Here is a 19,370-nt window from a genome sequence, read left to right on the forward strand (position 1 = left end):
CGCTCCGCCCTCCCTGGATTTCTGCGTCCTCGGCCCCTTTCGCTCCTCCCGTCCCTTGGGCCCGCCTCCCGGGGGAAGAAACGAGAAGAAGGTGGAGGCGAGAGGCGGCGTTGAGGCGCGACAGCCCCGACGGGACACGGGCGGGGTCCACTGGCCGCTTGCAGACTGCGCGGCATTCTGCGTGGCAGCGCGGCTGGGGGGGGACGGCGAGGAGGCGAGACGCGGGAGCCAGCGCTCGGCGCTCGCGAGCTTGTGTCGCCCGCCTTCTCGTTGGCCCGGATTTCGCTGGGATCGCAAAGGAATAGTGAGGAATCTAGGAATCGTGGCCCTGCCTACTCCAGCCTGTCCGTCTTGGAGACAGGCATATGTCATGTGTGGCCATGTGTCACCTTCCAGAGCTTTTTGTCCCCGTTGAGTTGGAAATTACTTTCGGTTGAATTCGGAATAAGCGCCCTTGGAGGGGGGAAATTGTCCAGAAATTTGGGGACACATCAAGTACAGAGAACTTGTTATATTTTGTTTTAAGTAAGCATATATGGTTTAATCAAAATAATTCCAATAAAATATTCAAGAAAATAAAAAAATTTTAAAAGACGCCCTTGGGATTCACACCACCGGCCCCAGTGCAGCAAGCCGTCAGCCGTACGATATGCTCATCCCTGTGCCATCCTCCTCCTGCTGAAACATCACATGCTGTAGACTTCCAGAAGATACAAGATTGTAATAGAAGATGATGTCGTGCGCTGATAAATGTGGGTGGTTCTTCAGCACACTAAAAGTAGATGCTACATTAAAGGTACCCCTTCTGTAGCATGAAAACTATGCTAATATTCTTGTTTATATTTTCGAAGCGACTGAAAACAAATGTGTTTACTCTCCTCCTTTGAATGAGATCCAAGCTCCCAAGCCTACTTACTTAGGGAGGAAATTCCTGCCAATCCCGACAAGCAGTTTTCATATTTTCTATCTGCTTGAATCTTCAACCAGCTCTATTAAGGTTATGGATAACCTCAGCCATGACATTAACTCAGAAAGAAGGGGTAAGCAGCATATGATCACTCAACAGGAGTGCTCTTAGAGGACTGAAGACTTGCTCTGCATGTCTATGGGCATTACTTCTACCCTTATCCCAGATGGTAGAGAAATAGGATGTAATAATCAGTGCCATGAACAATCGGGCATTCCTGCATGAAGGTGGTGCTCTGTATTGGCATTATAATCTCATATCCATTTTTATTCTGCTCTTGATTGCCTTAAATTCTCATTCTAATCTGTCTATATGTTTCTCCAATATCCTTATATGTGGTTATCTGGACAAGCACACACATATTATACAAATGTATTATTTATATATGTATAAAAAGATGTTAACTTTATTTAAATGTACCAAACCTTTTTAATGTCTGGTTTGCAGAGCTATAGATGCTGCCTTGCCTTCAGCATGGTCTAAAAAGGATCACAAGCATCAGAAGCAACTCTCATCCAAAGTCGATTGTGATAAAGAAATGAAAGAAAACCCCAAGGCGAACTTGGCTACTGACAAAAATGTGTTCCAGCTTAAACTGGAGGAAACTCAGAAACTTCTAGAAGATCAGCATCTAAGCAGTTTGCAAGTATGAAACTGTAAATATTAATATTTTAATTCCTAGTATTAATTCTGCTCTATTTTTGCTGTGTTCTCCACTAAAGAAATGCAAATCCTTAGCCAAGAGTAGGCCATGAAAGAGAGATGGATGAATCAACACAATCCATCATAGATACTGTAGAAATTTTTTTGAGTATTTTTCCTTACCTTTAAAAGTACAATGTAGTATAAATATTATTGTTAGAGATTGTATCATAAAAATCAACCTGAAAAATTATAATATGTGTGGATATTAGATTCCTAATGGAAAATGGCAGAAATTAGCTGAAAGTGATATTTATAGTCTATCCCTAATAGGGTATTTACTTTTTTTTTCCCACAAATTAAATTAGATTTTGACTAATTTTCCTATATCTGTGCACTTTGATTTTCATGAATAATTACACATACCCATGAGATTTTTAATAGGCCAATATCAATACTGAATTCACCACCTGAGCCTGATTCATCCAACTCATCCAAGAGGGCAAGAAAGACCCAGACAGCACAGCAGGAGATTCCTGCAGCTGTGGCAGTGATGTACCTTCCTGCTTTAGACAGCTGTCATTCGGAAGAAAATATATAAAACAACTGTTTTTAGACATTAGATAACAGGCAATAGAGGACATGATCTTGAAAAGGGAAACAGGTAAGGTAAGCTTTATGATCACCCAGGCTTTCTGCCTAGACCTATTCTCTGGATAAGCCTCAGAAAAATCCGCAAGTAACCTTGCCCGTCAAAAAAATCTTAACAGGCTGGGCTCGGTGGCTCAGCCTGTAATCCCGCGCCTTGGGAGGCCAAGGTGAATTGCCTGAGCCCGCGGGTTCAAGACCTGCCTGGGCAACCTGGCAAGACCTCATCTCTACAATAAAAATCAAAAAAATTAGCCAGGTGTGGTAGCGTGCATCTGTAGTTCCAGCTACTTGGAAGGCTGAGGGGAAAGGATTGCCAGAATCCAGCAGGTCTGGGCGACTGAGTGAGACTCCAACCCAAAAAAAAAAAATCTTAACAGTCTCTTAAAGAAGACTATGAGATCTAGACATGCAACAACTTAATGCTCATAGAGTCACCATTCAGTCAAAACTTACCAGACATATAAAGATGCAGGAAAATATGACCCATACCCAGAAAAAATAGTATAATCAGACAGAAATAACAGAGGTGATGGGATCAACAGACAAGAAATCTTAATAAATATTTTCAAGGAATTGAAAGATGTTTTTAAAAGAACCAAATAGACATCCTAGATCTGAAAAACATAATATCTGAAATGAAAATTTTATTAGATGGGCTTAATGGTACAGTCATTGTGGAATAAAAGCTCAGTGGACTTAAAAATATAGCAATAGAAATTATCCAAACTGAAAGAAAAACAGAGTGTTATAGTTATCTGTGAGATAGTATGAAACAGTCGATATTTGTCATTAAAATCCCACAAAGAGGAAGAGGAAATATTTAAAGAAACCATGGCTGAAAATGTTTCAGATTTGATATAAATTGTTAATCCACAGTTCCAAGAAGTTCACCAAACTCCAAGGATAAGTGTGTGCACATAAACACACACACAAAGGTACATCAAAACCAAATTAAGTCAGAGGAAAAAAGATATGTTACATGCAGAGAAACAAAGATAAGATCAACCACTAATGTAACTTGCAAACAAAACTTGAAGCTGATGATAATGTTTCATTGTTAGTGGTAGGAAAAAAAAAATTTAAGTTTAGTTTATGAAATCAGAAGTTGCCAAACTTCTTTTGAGGTGGTCTGGAAGATGAGGCAATCACAGACCTATGCATTCAGAAATCTTAGAGCCGTGGACAGTATACTCATATCCAGAAGGACCTGCTGACTCAGACAGCTGTGTCTTATTAGATGTTATCTCAAAGGAAGCCCTCCAGGCCTGGGTTTCGTATCATTATCAATTAGCTCAATTCCAAGAGCAGATGTCAAGAACATCTTGTGTTGTGCTCCCGACTGGGTTGAGTGGCCATCATTTTAAGAAGAGTACCAAAGGATGTGATAAACAGAGGTAAATGTTAGAAACACCAAACTCCCACTAATCGTTTTCAAGATTATTTCACAATAATGTATCAATGAGAACTAACTGTACAAATGAAACTATTTTTATTATGTTACTTATTTCCATGATTTCTTAGTTTACTTTCTGGGCCAGAAAAAGAAAGTATTTTTATCTAATACCATATGTATTTGTTTCTAATAACAATATTTAAATTTTCTAAAACTTGTGTTAAATCTTAAGGGACACTAGTTTTCTTTTCTTTTTTTTTTTGAGTTGGAGTCTCACTCTGTCACCCAGACTGGAGTGCAATGGCCACTCCCAGCCACCGCAGCCTCAACCCACTGGGCTCTGTCAGTCCTTCCGCCTCAGCCTTCCAAGTAGCCGGAACTACAGGCGCACACTACCACGCCCAGCTAATTTTTGATTTCTTGTAGAGATGAGGTCTCACCAAGTTGCCCAGGCGAGTCTCGAACCCGCGGACTCAGACAATCCACTCACCTCAGCTTCCCAAAGTGCTAGGATTACAGGCTGAGCCACTGAGCCCGGCCCTAGTTTTCTTTCATTGAGTCCATTTAACCTTTTGACTAGATTTACAATTTACTGTCTTCTTGAAAATGTATTTCTGTATATGTGATACAGATTAATGCATTCTAGATATGTGTGAGAAATTAGAAATATTTTAAAACACTTATCATTCTTGGAAGTGATTGTGAAATTTTATTAAAGACTGATAAATTCCATGGAAATTTCAGTGAAATAGTGATGAGAATTTTTATGGAATTGGTGAAAATTATTACTGTGCTAAATTTCCAAAAATGAGTTATTAAAGTCAATAGTTTTGTACCCTAAATCTGTATTAGAATTATCTGGGAAATTTATATAATAATACCAATATATGAACCCCATTTAAGTATTAAATCAGCAGGACCCAAGTATAGATATTTTTACGCAGTTCTTTATGTGACTCTAACATACAAGCAGAGGGTTGAAAACCTTACTACAGACCACAAAATTAATTTTTTTTTAAAGTAGGATTTATGGAGAGGACAGAAAAGCTCCCAGAGTGGGAGGGGACCCCAGGGGGTTGCCCCACAAAATTAACTTTCATAAAAAGATGTAGCCCTTAGGCCAGGCTCGGTGGCTCAGCTATAGTCCCAATACTTTGGGAGGCCAAGGCAAGTGGATGGCTGAAACCAGCCCCCACAACTTGGCGACCCCTCATCTCTACAATAAATCAAAGTTTAAAAAAAAAAAAAAGATGTAGCCCATACCAACAGGAAGCTCATATTAGAATCACAAAGCTTTTAGGAGCCTCATTCAGGTCCTGAATGTTTTGGGGGGGTGGATATGCAGTTTGTAAATAACTATTTTTCAGATTTTCACTTGCTGTGATGAAACCTTCAAGAAACTTCATGCTCTAAATAGAATAGCAACATAAAATTATTTTCTACATTACTGTGACTTTCCTTTAGGAGTTGAAATTAAAGCAAGCATACTTTGTTACCTCCCTATTTTTTACCCTGAGGATTGTGGTAGGATAAGGATTGCTTCTATACCCGCACTGTTTATAGTCTTTTCTCTATTTTGTATGCCAAGGAGAGTTGAGCTCATTAACAGTGATGTGTTGAGTCATTGATTTTGCCATTTAAACTTTTCTAAGCTCTAAAACAATGCTTGTTTTTTACAGAAGTTTTGTGATGAAGTTAATCAGATAACCAATTCTGAAACCCTCTCCAGTATAGACAGTCTTGAGGCTAGAGAGCAGGAAGAAATATATTTAACACTGAATAAGGAGCCTTTCACATCAATCCAGCAGCAGAATATCATTTCCCTCAAGTCAGCAAACCCACAATCAACGAATCCAAGCTGCTTTGATGAAGATAGACTGGCATTCTCTAAAACCCAACATATAAATAATTGGCTTACAAATATAGATGCTGCAAATACTCAGGCTGCCACACCTTTCTCGGATATTTTAAGTACATCTGATGTTCTGCCATCGTGGGAATGTTCAAACAGTAACAAACAAAATCTGTCTACTTCAAGTAGGACTGTGGAAAGAGCTGCAAATACTGCGAATAATCCAGCAGACTTTGTATGTAATCCCCCCATATCTCCACTAGATACAAAGAGTGAAAAGACCTCTGAAGCTAGCACTGTGGGGACAACTGGCCCCGCTTCTAGAGAATTCAAAAGGGAGAGGCCATCAGTTCCTGAGAGCCCAACATTTGAATTCAGCAAAGCCGGGAGCTCTTCAGATTCTCTGTCCCAGGAAGTGGCTACATTTTTAGACCAAGAGGAATATTCTGAATTAACTCAAGAAAATAGAACGACTTCAGTTTCGACTTCATGTGTACCAGTGGCAACGCCTTTAATTTTGCCCTCTAATACACAGTCAGCTAGACCTTTAGCAAAGAACAGTCTACACATAAGAGAAATTGACTCAGTGCAGTGTTCTGATAATTTAGGTGAATTGAAAGATATTAAAGATGAAAAGGTAAAATATGTTCATTGTAGTACGGAAGAGTTGCCTTTATTTTCAGACAGTTTTCTAGCTGCCTATATACCTCGTAATTCTGATGCAAAGTCTGAAAAACAAAAATTAGTTGACCCATCGGCATCGTTGTCTAATATATTTCCTAATTATGACTTAGGTGGTCAGCACAAGAAAATGAAATACAACATTCATGAGAGAAATGGAGTGAGATTTCTTAAAAGTATTTTAAAGAAAGACTCTAAATATGAACATGATTATCTTAAAGCACTCATTATAAATCAAGACTTTAAGTTTGGAAATAAAAAAGCAGCAGCTATTAGAGATAGCATCGAATTAACAAAGGAAAAAGAAAAAGGTGCAGACATCCCAAAGGCTACTAAGAAACTGAGGTGGTTTGATGAAACTGGCAATATAGAAAAGCATGCTGAAGACAGTCATTCGCTGAAAAATAAGACAGAAATAACTCAACAGTGGCCTCAACAATTCCATGTTAAAAGTGGTACTGGCAGCAACTTGATGAGTGTTCCTGCTTGTGCTGTCAACCCTGGTGACAGAAAGAAGTCCAAGGACGAGTCTGCCTATGAAAACGTCACTGTTTTGGGAGGGCCTGAAACAGACCCTGTGCCTTTGAACTGTTACTTACCTTCAGGTTTTAGCTTTGCTAAGCAAGCCTGGCCAGCCTCGAAGAAAGAGGAAAGTGAAATCCCTGTGCGCAATGGTGATTCTAAAACCCAGAAAGGTCACCCACAAAGAGGTGGAGCAAAAGTAATGAGAAGAACAGGACCTGCAAAAGCGCAATCAGCCTTTGTATACACAAACAGGAAAAGCTCTGTCGTTCCAGCACAGCCTGGGAGCAAAGCCAAGGCATTTACACAAGCTCAGGGTAAATCTGTTATACCTCATCCTCCTCCTAAATCTGCTTCAGATAATTTAACTGGTAAAAATATACAAGTATCTCATTGTCAGTCAGTAATGCCTGAAAATTCTCAAAACATCATGACACATAACTGTGTTCATTTAAGACACATGCTTCCAACAGCTAACAGTCTGAATCAGTGGAGTCAAGAAAGTCGTCCTCTCCTCTCGAAGGCTTGTTCTGACCTTGTCACTGTGATGCCGCCTCTGCCGTCTTACTGTTTTTCTGAGTGCCAAACTTTAGCAAAAATAAATCATTCAAATGGCACTCAAACAGTTGCCCGGCAAAATGGGACATTATACTGCACCCAAAGAAGTCCTGTTGACGAAGAAAGTTACCAGTCTGGGACTCTCAGAATGACTGCAGAGGAATCGGTTCCCTTGTGGAAAAGAGGGCGTGATGTCCTGCCTAAAAAAGAGAGGGCTGCTGGTAAGAATAAATTCTTATCTTTTAACAGATAAAACGAACAGCTTTTCAAATTCATGTGACTTTTCCTTATTGAGGTATGGCAATGCATATTATATCAATATTACTATTCAATAATAGCAACTTAATAGAAATAGCTCGCTTCCTTTAATATTGTAACTAAAATTAGAAACTTTTCCAACCTTCAATTTTTTTTTTTATGACTTTTCTTGTTAGTTTAAAAGAGGGAGAACAAGGAATAGGATCCGATTCTTGTTGCCTGTTACTCTGTGTCTAGTCCAATGTTCTGTCAAGGAAAGCACAGCAAAAAACAGGGTCTAAATTTTTCTAAATAAGTAAATACATGTAGTTATACTGTATTTTTTTTTAATGTTTGCTAAATTGGATTGCTGTAAGCTAATTAGAGATGTACCTAATTCTCTCATTCCCTTTCCAAAAGTGTAACAACTCTGCTTTCATCTGCTGGTATGTTGGTTTTCATATGAGAAAACAAAGAACTCGTTGCTCTACCATTTTTTGAAAACTGACGCTCGAGAATGCCATCGCCTGTAGTCGCTGGTTGACTCCTCCTGGAGCTGCTTTCCTCCTTGGAGGGAATGGAAAAGCCCACATGTTTTCCTGCCAGTAGGAACCAGTTGCCTACTGAGAAATAGAACCAGGGCAGGGAGGCAGTCGGAAAGCAGCTCCAGGAGGAGTCAACCAGCGGCTACAGGCAGGAATAAATATTCTCCCAAAGGCAGGAATAAATATTCATAGAGAGAGAGAGAGCTTAACAGGTAATATTCAAAGTATTCTTCAGTTAGCCCACGAGCTCTTGAGGACGAGGGACATTTTTTACAGTGCATCACTGTGTCCCCAGGTCCTAACAGTGCCTGGCACTTAGGTCATCCAGGCTTCTCCTGAGCTGGAGGGACACTAGGCACATCAGCTGGTGGAAAGCTACACGCAGAGCCTGCCATCTATAAACCTTTAGTACTCGCCTACGAAAATCTAGATTTGAAAAAAGTGTTCCTCTCACTAAAAGTTTCATTCTCTTTATCCTGCTGTTTTGCAGTGCAACTTAATTTTCATAATACTTCCCAAAACTGAAGCTATCCTACAGATTGGATATTCTAAAATAATGATAAGTAATGGTGTTTACTTTTTGAGTTTCTCTTCACAGGACTGAGTGCTGTGCACGTTAAAAGCTTATCTTGCAAAGAAGGAAATAGAATTGCCTAGGGTCAAGAGCTAGAAAACGGTAGTATTGTTATTTTGATCCAGATCTCTATGGCTCCAAGTCCTGTGCTTTTTCCACAAAAATTACATAATAAATATAATAATTTGCTTAATAAATATATTTATTATGTAATTTTTGTGGACAAAGCACAGGAGTGACCACTGCACTTCAGTCTGAGTGACAGAGTGAGACTCCAACTCAACAACAACAACAAAAATGTAGACCTAGCAGGGTGGCTCATGCCTGTAATCCCAGCACTATGGGAGGTGGAGGCGAGAGGATTGCCTGAGCCCAGGGGTTCAAGACTAGCCTGGGCAACTTGGCAAGATGTTGTCTCTACAATAAATTTAAAAAATTAGCCAGGCGTGATGGTAGGTGCCTGGAGTTTCAACTACTTGGAAGACTGAGACAGGAGGATCACCTGAGCCCAGCAGGTTGCGGCTGTGGTAGCCGTAAGCGTGCCACTGCACTCCAGCCTGGGCAACAGAGTGAGACTCTGACTTAAATAAATAAATAAATAAAATGTCAATTCCTGGGCATAAACCTAATGAAAGATTTGCATGGCTTCTACACAGAAGACTATTGAGAAAGATTAAAGAAAACTTAGAAAACGGGGAGAGGGGCATGCCGTGTTGATGAATTGGAAGGGTCAGTGTTAAAATGGAGCCAGTTCTCCCCAAGTTAGTCCACAAACTTAACATAATCCTAAAGTTTCAGTAGGATTTTTGTGAAAATTGGCAAATTGAGCTTAACATGTATAAGGAAATTAAAAGGCCAGGGATGGCTGGAGCCCTCTCTCAGAGCAAAGTTGTAAAATTTGCACTATTTGATATAGAGAGAGATACAGGAGTTGGCACAATATGGTATTTGCCCAAGAATTTTTTTTTTTTTTTTTGAGTTGGAGTCTCAGTCCATCGCCTAGACTGCAGTGCAGAGGCATGTTCTCGGCCACCGCAGCCTCGACCTGCTGGGCTCTGGTGATCCTTCTGCCTCAGCCTTCCAAGGAGCTGGAACTACAGGCGTGCTCTACCACGCCTGGCTAATTTTTTTATTTATTGTAGAGATGAGGTCTCCCCAAGTTGCCCGGGAGGGTCTTGAACCCGCGGGCTCAGGCAATCCACTCACCTTGGCCTCCCAAAGCACGGGATTATAGGCTGAGCCACCGAGCCCGACCTGCTCAAGAATTTTTTTTTTTTTTCCTGTGAGGGTCTCACTCTGTCACCCAGGCTGGAGAGCAGTGACACAATCATGGCTCACCACAGCATTGACCTCCTGGGCTGAGGCCGTCCTCCCACCTCAGCCTTCCGAGTAGCTGGGACAACAGGTATGACCACCACTCCTGGCTGCTTTTTTTTATTTTTTGTACAGATGAGATCTCACCGTGTTTCCCAGGCTGGTCTTGAACTCCTGGGCTCAAGCAATCCTCTTACCTGGGCCTTCCAAAGAGCTGGGATTATAGGTGTGAGCCACCATGCCTGGCCAAGCCCCCATGTCTTTAGGTGGATGCAGTAGAATAGAGAGTCACATGTTAGAGTGCTTGATCTTTGGCAACAGTGGCACCGCATAGCAGGGAGGGAGGGCTCGCCTTGTCGTTCACCAGTGGGGTGGCTGTGTGGCATTAGTAAAAATGGCCCTTACCTCGCACCATTCACACCGCACGCCAACGTCAGTTTCAGGGGAACTGTGGCTCTAAATATGGAAAGTTGTTTTTTTTCAATCTAGAAGATAGCATAGGAAACACGTTTATGATTTTTGTTGGTTTAGTTGGGGGTCTCTGTCACTCAGGCTGAATGCAGTGTCATGATCATGGCTCACTGCAGCCTAAGCCTCCTGAGTAACTGGGACCGTACGTAGGTCCACACCACCACACCTGGCTAATTTTTTCTGTAGAGACGAGCTCTTGCTGTGTTGCCCAGGCTGGTCTTGAACTCCTGAGCTCAAGCAGTTCTCTTGCCTCAGCTTTCCAGAATGCTGGGATTACAGGTGTGAGCCACCGCGCTGGCCTATTTATGATTTTAGAATGTGCGGAGATTGCTTACACAATACATAAAATGTTCAAACGATTAGGGAGAAGATGGATAAACTGTACATTAAAATGAGAGACTTTTTCATGCAAAAAAATCATTAAAAGAGGCAAAGTACAGAACGGGAGAAGACATTTGTTTTGTTTTTTCTTTCACCTCTTTAAAACATTATTTCAGTGGCTTTATGGGATACAAATGATTTCTTGTTACATGGATACATGTCCAGTGGCAAAGACATCTGGGCTTTTAGTGTACCCTCCACCCACCTGTGCACGTTGGACCCGGTAGGGGATTTCCCATCCTTCCCCACCCTCGCCCATCTGAACCTTCAGCGTCCATGATGCCATTCTCTGTGGCTTTGCAGGTCCTTAGTTTAGCTCCCAGTTTGCTTAGTTGCTCCCATTTTTCCAAGTTGCTGCAAAAGACATTGTTTCATTCCTTTTCATGGCTGAATAGTGGTCCATAATATGTGTGCACACACGAGGGGGCACCCCCAAAAAAGAATCCCAAAAACTGGGTATTTATTCTTACATTTTTAAACTTCAGTCATCTTCAAAGTACTCTCCATCTGCAATACACTTATTGACACTTTTTCTACTGCTCAAAAGAGTTTTTGAGCTCGTCCATTTTCATGCCTTTCAGTGCTTCTGCCATTTTTTGGTTTCACCTCTTCCACATTGGCAAAATGTTTCCCTTTGAGGACTTTTTTCATCTAGGGAAATTTTTAAAAGTCACTCGGGGTGAGATCAGGTGAATAGGGAGGGTGGAGCACAGGGGTCATTGCCACTTTTCGTCAAAAACCGCTGAGCACTCAGTGCAGTGTGAGCAGGTGCGTTTTCATGGTGGAAGAACCAGTCACCTACTTGCCACAGCTTGGGACATTTCTTCTGCTAATCATGACCTTCTCAAAACTTCAAGATAAAGCCTCTTGTTGACCCTTTCATCCGGAGGAACAAATTTCAGAGGAAAATTCCAAGGGGCCCACCATCCCAAAGACGATGTCGTGTTTTGGAGTGGGGAAGCATTCCCTTCTCTTGTGAGACATTTTCATTATCCACTGGTCAGTCGGCGGGCATTTAGACTGATTTCGCATCTTTACAGTTGTGAATTGAGCTGCGATGAACATACAAGTGCAGGTGTCTTCTCTGTAACAACTTCTGTTCCTGTGGGTAGTTAGGTACCGAGTTCGGGGACTTCCAGATAGGAGGGTAGACCAACTTTTAGTTCTTTGAAAACTTTCCATACAGATTTTCATGGAGGTTGTACTAGTTTGCATTCCCACTAACTGTTTAAGGGTTTCCTTTTCACCCTATCTGTGCCAACATCTTTTCTTTTTTTAGTAATTGCCATTCGGACTAGTGTATGGTGGTATCTCATTATGGTTTTAATTTGCGTTTCCCTGATGATTAATGGTGCGAAGCATTTTTTAATATATTTGTTGGCCATTTGTATATCTTCTTTAGAGATATCTGTTCATGTCATTTGCCCAGTTTTTAATGGGGTTATCTGCTTTTTTCTTGCTGATTTGCTTGAGTTCTTTATAGATTCTGGATATAGATTCTTTGTCAGATGTAAAGTTTATGAATACCTGGAAAAGATCTCTGTAATGCATAATATTGACATAGAGCTTATATCCAGAACATATACAGACCTCCTACAGTCAATAAGATAAAGACAACCCAGCTATATCAGTCAGAGTTCAGCCAGAGAAGCAGAACCAGTGAAGAGTTATAAAGAGAGTTATGGCAAGGGATTGGTTCACACTGAATATAGGGCCTGGCTAGACAAATCTAAAATACGTAGGACAGGCCATGAGAAAGAGTAGGTCAGATCCCATAGGGACGGGTGAAAACTGCTGTCCACAGGCTGACTGTTGATTCTCTCAAGAAAGCCTCGGTCTTGCTCTTAGGGCCTTTTAATTGGTCGGATCAAGTTCATCCAGATTATCTAGGATAGCCTCTCTTACTTAAACAGATTATGGACTTTAATAACATCTTGAAAATACAGTCACAGCAACACCCTCATTTGTGTTTGAATGGCTGGAGACTGTACGTCTAGGTAACACATCAATAAGACCATCACACCACTTTTTTTTTAAAGCCAAAGTTTGGAAAAAATATTTTCATACAGGAGGACAGCCAATAGTCAGGAAACACATGCAGAGGTCAATTAGTCATCAGGAAAATGCACATTGAGACAATTAGATAAGACTGCACATGCCAGAATGACTAAAATAAAAAAGGCACGATACCAAGGGTTAGTGAAGATGTGTATCAACTGGAAAATCATAACTACAAAAGTTGGACACAATTCCTGTCCAAAAGCTTGTGTGTGTATCAGAAGTTCATTCATATGTAAACCAAAAGACGTGTTCGAGAACTTTCATAGCAGCCTTGTAACCAGAACCTGGAATGATCTCAGATGTCCTCAGCACTACACGGTATAATATCATTGTTCATTCAATGAAATACTATAATGAAAATGAATGAGCTATTGCTAAAAAGAAAAAAAAAAGCCAGCAGTGCAGATGAATCTCACCATAGCACTGTGTACAAGAAGCATATTGCATCATAAAATACATATTGTATTCCTTTTACATCAAGAACCGGTGGTAGGGGTATATGGAAACGAGTCATGAGGAGAGCTCTTCTGTTTCCTGACTTGAGTGGCTGGGCAACCGGGGCTTGGGTGTATCATCTGTGTACTTATGTACACTTTTCTGTATGTAGAATATACTTCCATTTTTTAAAGCCAAATGATGGTGACACAGTAAGTAGTTTGAAATCTGATTTCAAAAAGAATACATTTTTCTTTTTTCAGTAATTATTAAGAATATCTTCAAGGAATCAAAAATGTGATTACTAGAAAGGACCATGGAGACAATTTGGTTTAACTCCCACATTGCATGGATGAGGAAATTGACACACATAGTAGTGAAATTATACAACCCAAGGTGAACCAGCTAGCTCAAAGCAGAGCCAGAATTTCCTATTGCAGCTCCAGTGTTCTTTCCTTAAAATAAATCTAGTTTTCATGAGATCAAAAGTTTGGTCAGAGACGTGGAAGCAAATTATTCTAGTTAAAAATTAGATAATATGTATTATGTGCCAATTGCTATTGTAAGCACTTTACATATGCAAACAGAATTAATTCTCCCAATAAGCTAGTGAGATAGATAATATTATTATGCTCATTTTGTAGACAAGGAAACTGAGGTGCATGGAATATAAATAAAGTATACAAGTCACATAACTAGTATAAATGGCATACCCAAGATTAAGGCATTCTGTTTAGAGTCAGTATTCCTAACTACTTAGCTGCTTTGTTTTAAAAAAAAAAACAACACACTTTCAGAATAACCATAGATTTTTCAGCAATATACATTTTTAAAAGTACATTTATCTGTAAAATTTGTGGAAGTCATTGATAAAACAGAGGGTGAAACAAGATTCAAAATTTTCCTAACTGAACTGACAAGCCAAAACCAATACAGTCTAGTTTAGCAGAGATAACTATGAAGTCAAACAGTTGTATTCAGTTTACTTCATAAGTTTTTCAAGTTGTTGACTATGTCTTATATTCAAAAGAATGTATGTGACACGTGAGAACAAGCTTAAGACTAGTAATAAAAGACCCTGTGCCCCCTGCCCCGTTTTAGAAACAGAAAGTCATCAACACCTGAAGCACCATGCCCACCTCCAATTGCATCCTTCCTCTTGCCGAAGTGAGTACCGGGTAGAACTTTGTGTGATTGATTCCATGCTTCTCTTGATCATTTTTGCCACTTATGACTTATCCCAAACTATCTTGTTTAGTTTTGGCTCATTTTGAAATGTATATAAATGGAATCATTTCATCTGTATCCTTCTAGGATATGCTTTTTTCAATCAACTTTTTAGACTTGTTGATTAGTTTAACTGTGTTTCATATTCCTTGCTGTATCACATTCCATCAAATGAATGTACAAATAGATTTTCATTCTGTCATTGGACATTTTGGTTGCTTCTAGCTTCTGCTTTTATGACTAATGCCTCGAGGAACAGATTTGTACGTGTATTAATGCACGTGTTGCTGGTCATAGGGTATGTGTATTTTCAACTTTACTAGATAATCCAAATTGTTTCCCAGGGTAATACGTGAGAATTCTCTTTACTACATTCTCACCAAAAGTCTGATAGACTTTCTAATGTTTTCCATCTTACAGGTTTAAAATAGTTTCTATTTATGGAATACGTTGCCTTGATTACTAATAAATTGAGCATTTTCATATGTTTATGCATCATTTGCATTTTCTCTTTTGTGCAATGCCCTTTTGTCCGTTTTTCTATTGATACTTTCTCTTCTCAATAGGTTATTTGTATTGCAGTTATTTTCTGCCAATTTGTGATTGGTATTTTTACTCTTTTTGATGGATAAAAGTTCATGTTAATGTGATCTGTTCCTTTATAGTTTGTATGTATTTCATCTTTTCAAATCAGTGTTATAGTTCCAAGAGGGAAGATATCTGTCTTGACAGCTGTCCTTTGAGACAAACACATACACAAAACTGAACAAGACAAAACAAAAAGTAGTTTACTATAGCTGTTACAAAGCCAGTATAATTTTAGATGATAATTTCAGGCAGTAATAACCAGCTGTTTAGAAGTACTGCTGTGCTCTATGTTATTTTATTTTTTTATTTTTTAAAGCAGGATTTATTGAGAGGACAGAAAATCTCCCACAGTGGGAGAGGACCCGAGGGGGTTGCCCTCTATGTTATTTTAGAGTATATATATTTTAAGGGATATATAAACAACCTGGGTGACCCAGGACAATGAGAGGAGGGGTTCGGTCTGAGAGGAGGGTTCACACACAGGCACTTAAATGCTATCTAATAATACAATAAGCCGGGCGCAGTGGCTCAAGCCTGTCTAATACCAGCACTTTGAGAAGCTGAGGTGAGAGGATTGCCTGAACCCACAGGTTCGAGACCAGCCTGGGCAACATGGTGAAACCTCACTTCTACAATAAATAAAAAAGACTAGCCAGGCGTGGTAGCGCACGCTTGTAGTTCCAGCTACCTGGAAGGCTGAGGCGGAAGGATTGCTGGAGCCCAGCAGGTAGATTCTGGAATGGACTTGAGCATGCCACTGCACTCCAGCCCGGGCAACAAAGTGAGACTCCAACTCAAAAAAAAAAAAATACAATTGCCAAGAGCTTGGAATTTTTGGAAAAAATTATTTGCATTGGTATTTCTGGCCAAATTTCTGGTTTCATGTGAAAATTCTAGATATACTAGTTTCACTACCAAAACTCAGAATAAGGCGACTAACCTTCAATAAAATATTGCATATCTAAAAATCTGTAGCATTCTTAATTGGAAACATGAAAAATGCAGGAGACAGTCGCTGAATTGCAGCTCTGGAAAATATTTTAAAACCGAACTAGTTCAACCTGTAACCCATGCATCTAGCTTCCTCTTGGTGGACGCTCAGCCTCTGCTTGAAAGGCGCAGTGCGGAGGGGCCCCGCCTCATGGGGCGTCCCCTCCCGTTGCTGGTTGGCTCAAACCCCTTCCTCCGCTGAGCTGCACGCCTCCCCGCCGTTTTTACCCCTTCCTTTTAACTGCTGACTCCTGTTTCTCAGAATAAGCCTCCAGCTTTTGTGAGAACTTAATATACTGCAAGGCATGCATAAGTCCACTTCCCTGAGCACACATTCACGTTCGCACATTGCAGGAGCTTGAAGGGCACGGATGGTGACAACGACACTGCCGGCCTCATGTTCTCAGAATGTCTGTTCTTCCTTCAAGACGAATGAGTTGCCTGCGCACACCATATTACCCTCTGCCTTGCAAAGGAACGGAGTGCCCATGCCAAGTTGAACTTCTAGTTTTTAACAAATAGAAGCTAGAATTCTAACACCTTCCTGCACACCAGTGGATTATCTTACATGCCTCGCTGTTCCAGCCCTGTGCTCTGGAGGTCACTGCTCTAAACTATAAACCTCTCAGAAGCAGGAATTTTGTTGAAGCCATTCTTGTACGTGTGCCATGCATGGAACATGTAAGAGGAGCTCAATAAAAATATGCTGACCAAACAAGTGAGACTTAACAGTTTTCTGTAATGTGTGTAATTGTGCAGTGGACTTGAGCGTGATTATGTAGCGGAGATACATAATCTCAATCTACTCAACTTGCATGATTTTTGATATTGTACTGGCATGTGTTTAAGATTCTACAGTTATGAGAAGAAAACGAATCGTTGAAAACAAGCAGAGAAGTCTTTTAGAGAAGAAAGGCCAAAACCCTGGATCTGTAGGACGGAAGTACAGTGAGCAAATGAATGTAAGTACAGTATTAGTTTTTTTTTTTAAATAATCATTATTAAAATTTGCTTATAAAACAGTGTTCTTTTTTTTTACTTTTTATTTTATTTTATTTTATTTTATTTGAATTGGAGTCTCACTCTGTTGTCCAGGCTGGAGTGCAGTGGCATGCTCACGGCCACTCCAGCATCGACCTTCTGGACTCAGGTGATCCTTCCACCTCAGTCTTCCAAGTAGCCGGAACTACAGACGCGTGCTACCATGCCCAGTTAATTTTTTGATTTATTGTAGAGACGAGGTCTCGCCAAGTTGCCCGGCTGGTCTCAAACCTGCGGGCTCAGGCAATCCTCTCGCCTCAGCCTCCCAAAGTACTACGATTACAGGCTTGCGCCACTGCGCCCGGCCCAAAACAGACTGTGCTCTTGTATGTGCATATCGTGTATGTGTAATACAACATAAATGTAAATGTAGCCTAAACCATTTGTGAAGCAGCCGTGGAATCGTTATGCTAGGAGCTTATTGTACTCATACTATACCTATTTGCTGTATTCTAATTCGTCTTATAGTCAGTTGTTAATGAAGGTTTTGAAACAACTTGAAGAAAAGAAAAGAAAGCTAGAGCCATGGATAGGGGAAGCAAGCATGCTAGTCATAAAGGCTAATATTGCCACCTGTGATTGGATAACCTGTTTGGATCTGAGCTTCCTCCAAGACGTAGAAAAAAAGGAAATTGGATAGCTATATAATTCTCAAGGGATATTGATACTGTTGTTGTTTGGGATACAGTATTTTAAAGTAACCCTTGTATAGTGGACTTTGAAGTACATAATGAACATGCCCCTAATAACCGTTCAGCAACAAATGAGCAAAGAGTTTCATGTGGCTTGATCTGAGGACTGGATACTTCTAACTTGACCCAAGGATTGACTTTAAAATATTAAAAGTCTAGATGGATAAGTAGAGAGCATTTTACTTGAAGTTTCTACTTTAAATATCACTTCTAAGTTTTAAAAAGAACTAGACTAGAGCGCCTTATGGAGAATTTATATTTTAAGTTACAGGAGAGTCCTATCATTTGTATATTATAGGAAATAATTATTTTTAGATGGATAAGGCTGTTATTATGGAGAATAATCAACCATGATCTATCTTAGCAGAACAACTGATTTAGCTCTATGCTTATATAAATAAAGTTATTCCCATTATCAGTATATTCTTATTGCTTAATAGCATATACTTAATTACCAAGTACAGATGCAGTGGCACCTCATAAGTCCTTCTGTTTGAAGTTCCATGTTGTTCCCATCAAACGTCTCAAAATCCATGGTGAAAGCATCTTGTACCCTTATTTTCTCTTGGGTTTTACTAATATGTTTCGAATTTTAAGATAATACTCGGCTGTCACACCCAAAGAATGGGCAGGCTGGACGTCAGAGGCCTCCGTGAGTCCCTCTCCAGGCGCAGCCTTGTGTTCTGGGACCTTCGTCTCTTTCTCCTTCACGTCCCCTGTCTCGCCTCTGGAGTCCGTCTTCGTCCTTCTGTCCAGAAGCCTCACTCGCCCTGCCCATGCCCAGCTGCCACCCACACACCCACGTAGACATCTCCCAGGGTCTTACTGGCTGTAGAATGTGTTCCTGAGTCAAAATGTTGTATCTGTATCATTCTGTTTCATTTTGTTGTTCCCGAGCCAGGGAAGGGCTTGGGGACGGTAGCAGTGGCCCTTGCCAGCTCGCACGGGGTTTCACCTGGTTGGGTTTTCTGCAGCCTGTCACTTCTATGTGGAGAAAGTGTAAGAGACATGCATGAAAGGCAGAAAACGCACAGCTGCCACTGGGCACCAGGGTTTCAGTCCAAGGTTTCTCAAATCTGTAGTGAAGGTCGGGCAAGACCGTGAGCACTCTGGAGGGACAGCTGTTTCGAAATCCACAGCTCTCCTTTAGCTCAGGCCAAACAGAAGTTGAGTGTGGTCGCGAGAAAACAGTTACTACAGTTACTTCTTCAAGTGCAGCAGTTGGGAAGAAAGAAGACAATGGACCATATCCGGAGAAGCGTCGGCGTCTCTCAGCAAGTGCTGAATGGATGTGCTTATTGCCGGTTTACGGAACTTTCTCTTTTCCAGGTTTTATGCAGCCTTGGGGCTGCTGTTTCCGTTCTAAGTTTTGTCAGCTAATATGCTTACCTGTCTTTGGCATGAGCCATAGTCAGAGGCTTTTGGCTAGTAGCTACGTGTGATTCACCCTGACAATAACAAACGAGCTAGGTTATAAGCTTTAAGGTAATTTACCTTTCCTTTAATTAGTAGTAGTCACTCAGCTTATTTGACCACTTTCAAATATCC

The 19,370-nt window shown here is 40.6% G+C and overlaps 1 protein-coding gene across 4 annotated transcripts in view; it reads left to right on the plus strand.

Annotated features, from left to right (window-relative positions):
- The window catches only part of CEP126 (centrosomal protein 126), a 72,191-nt gene that overhangs the window by 32,324 nt on the left and 20,497 nt on the right, over window positions 1–19,370 (plus strand). For 3 of the 4 annotated variants that reach the window (XM_021712455.1, XM_021712453.1, XM_021712454.1), the window contains exons 4-7: window positions 1,415–1,613; window positions 5,333–7,487; window positions 14,386–14,451; window positions 16,939–17,051. In XM_021712455.1, coding sequence (XP_021568130.1) covers window positions 1,415–1,613; window positions 5,333–7,487; window positions 14,386–14,451; window positions 16,939–17,051 — 2,533 coding nt within the window. The remainder of the gene's footprint in view (window positions 1–1,414; window positions 1,614–5,332; window positions 7,488–14,385; window positions 14,452–16,938; window positions 17,052–19,370) is intronic. The other variant, XM_008058291.1, reaches the window with a different exon arrangement.

Source organism: Carlito syrichta, unplaced genomic scaffold (assembly GCF_000164805.1).
Source record: "Carlito syrichta isolate Samal-C Ts95f unplaced genomic scaffold, Tarsius_syrichta-2.0.1 Scaffold303281, whole genome shotgun sequence".
In the NCBI taxonomy this organism is placed as follows: Eukaryota; Metazoa; Chordata; class Mammalia; order Primates; family Tarsiidae; genus Carlito; species Carlito syrichta.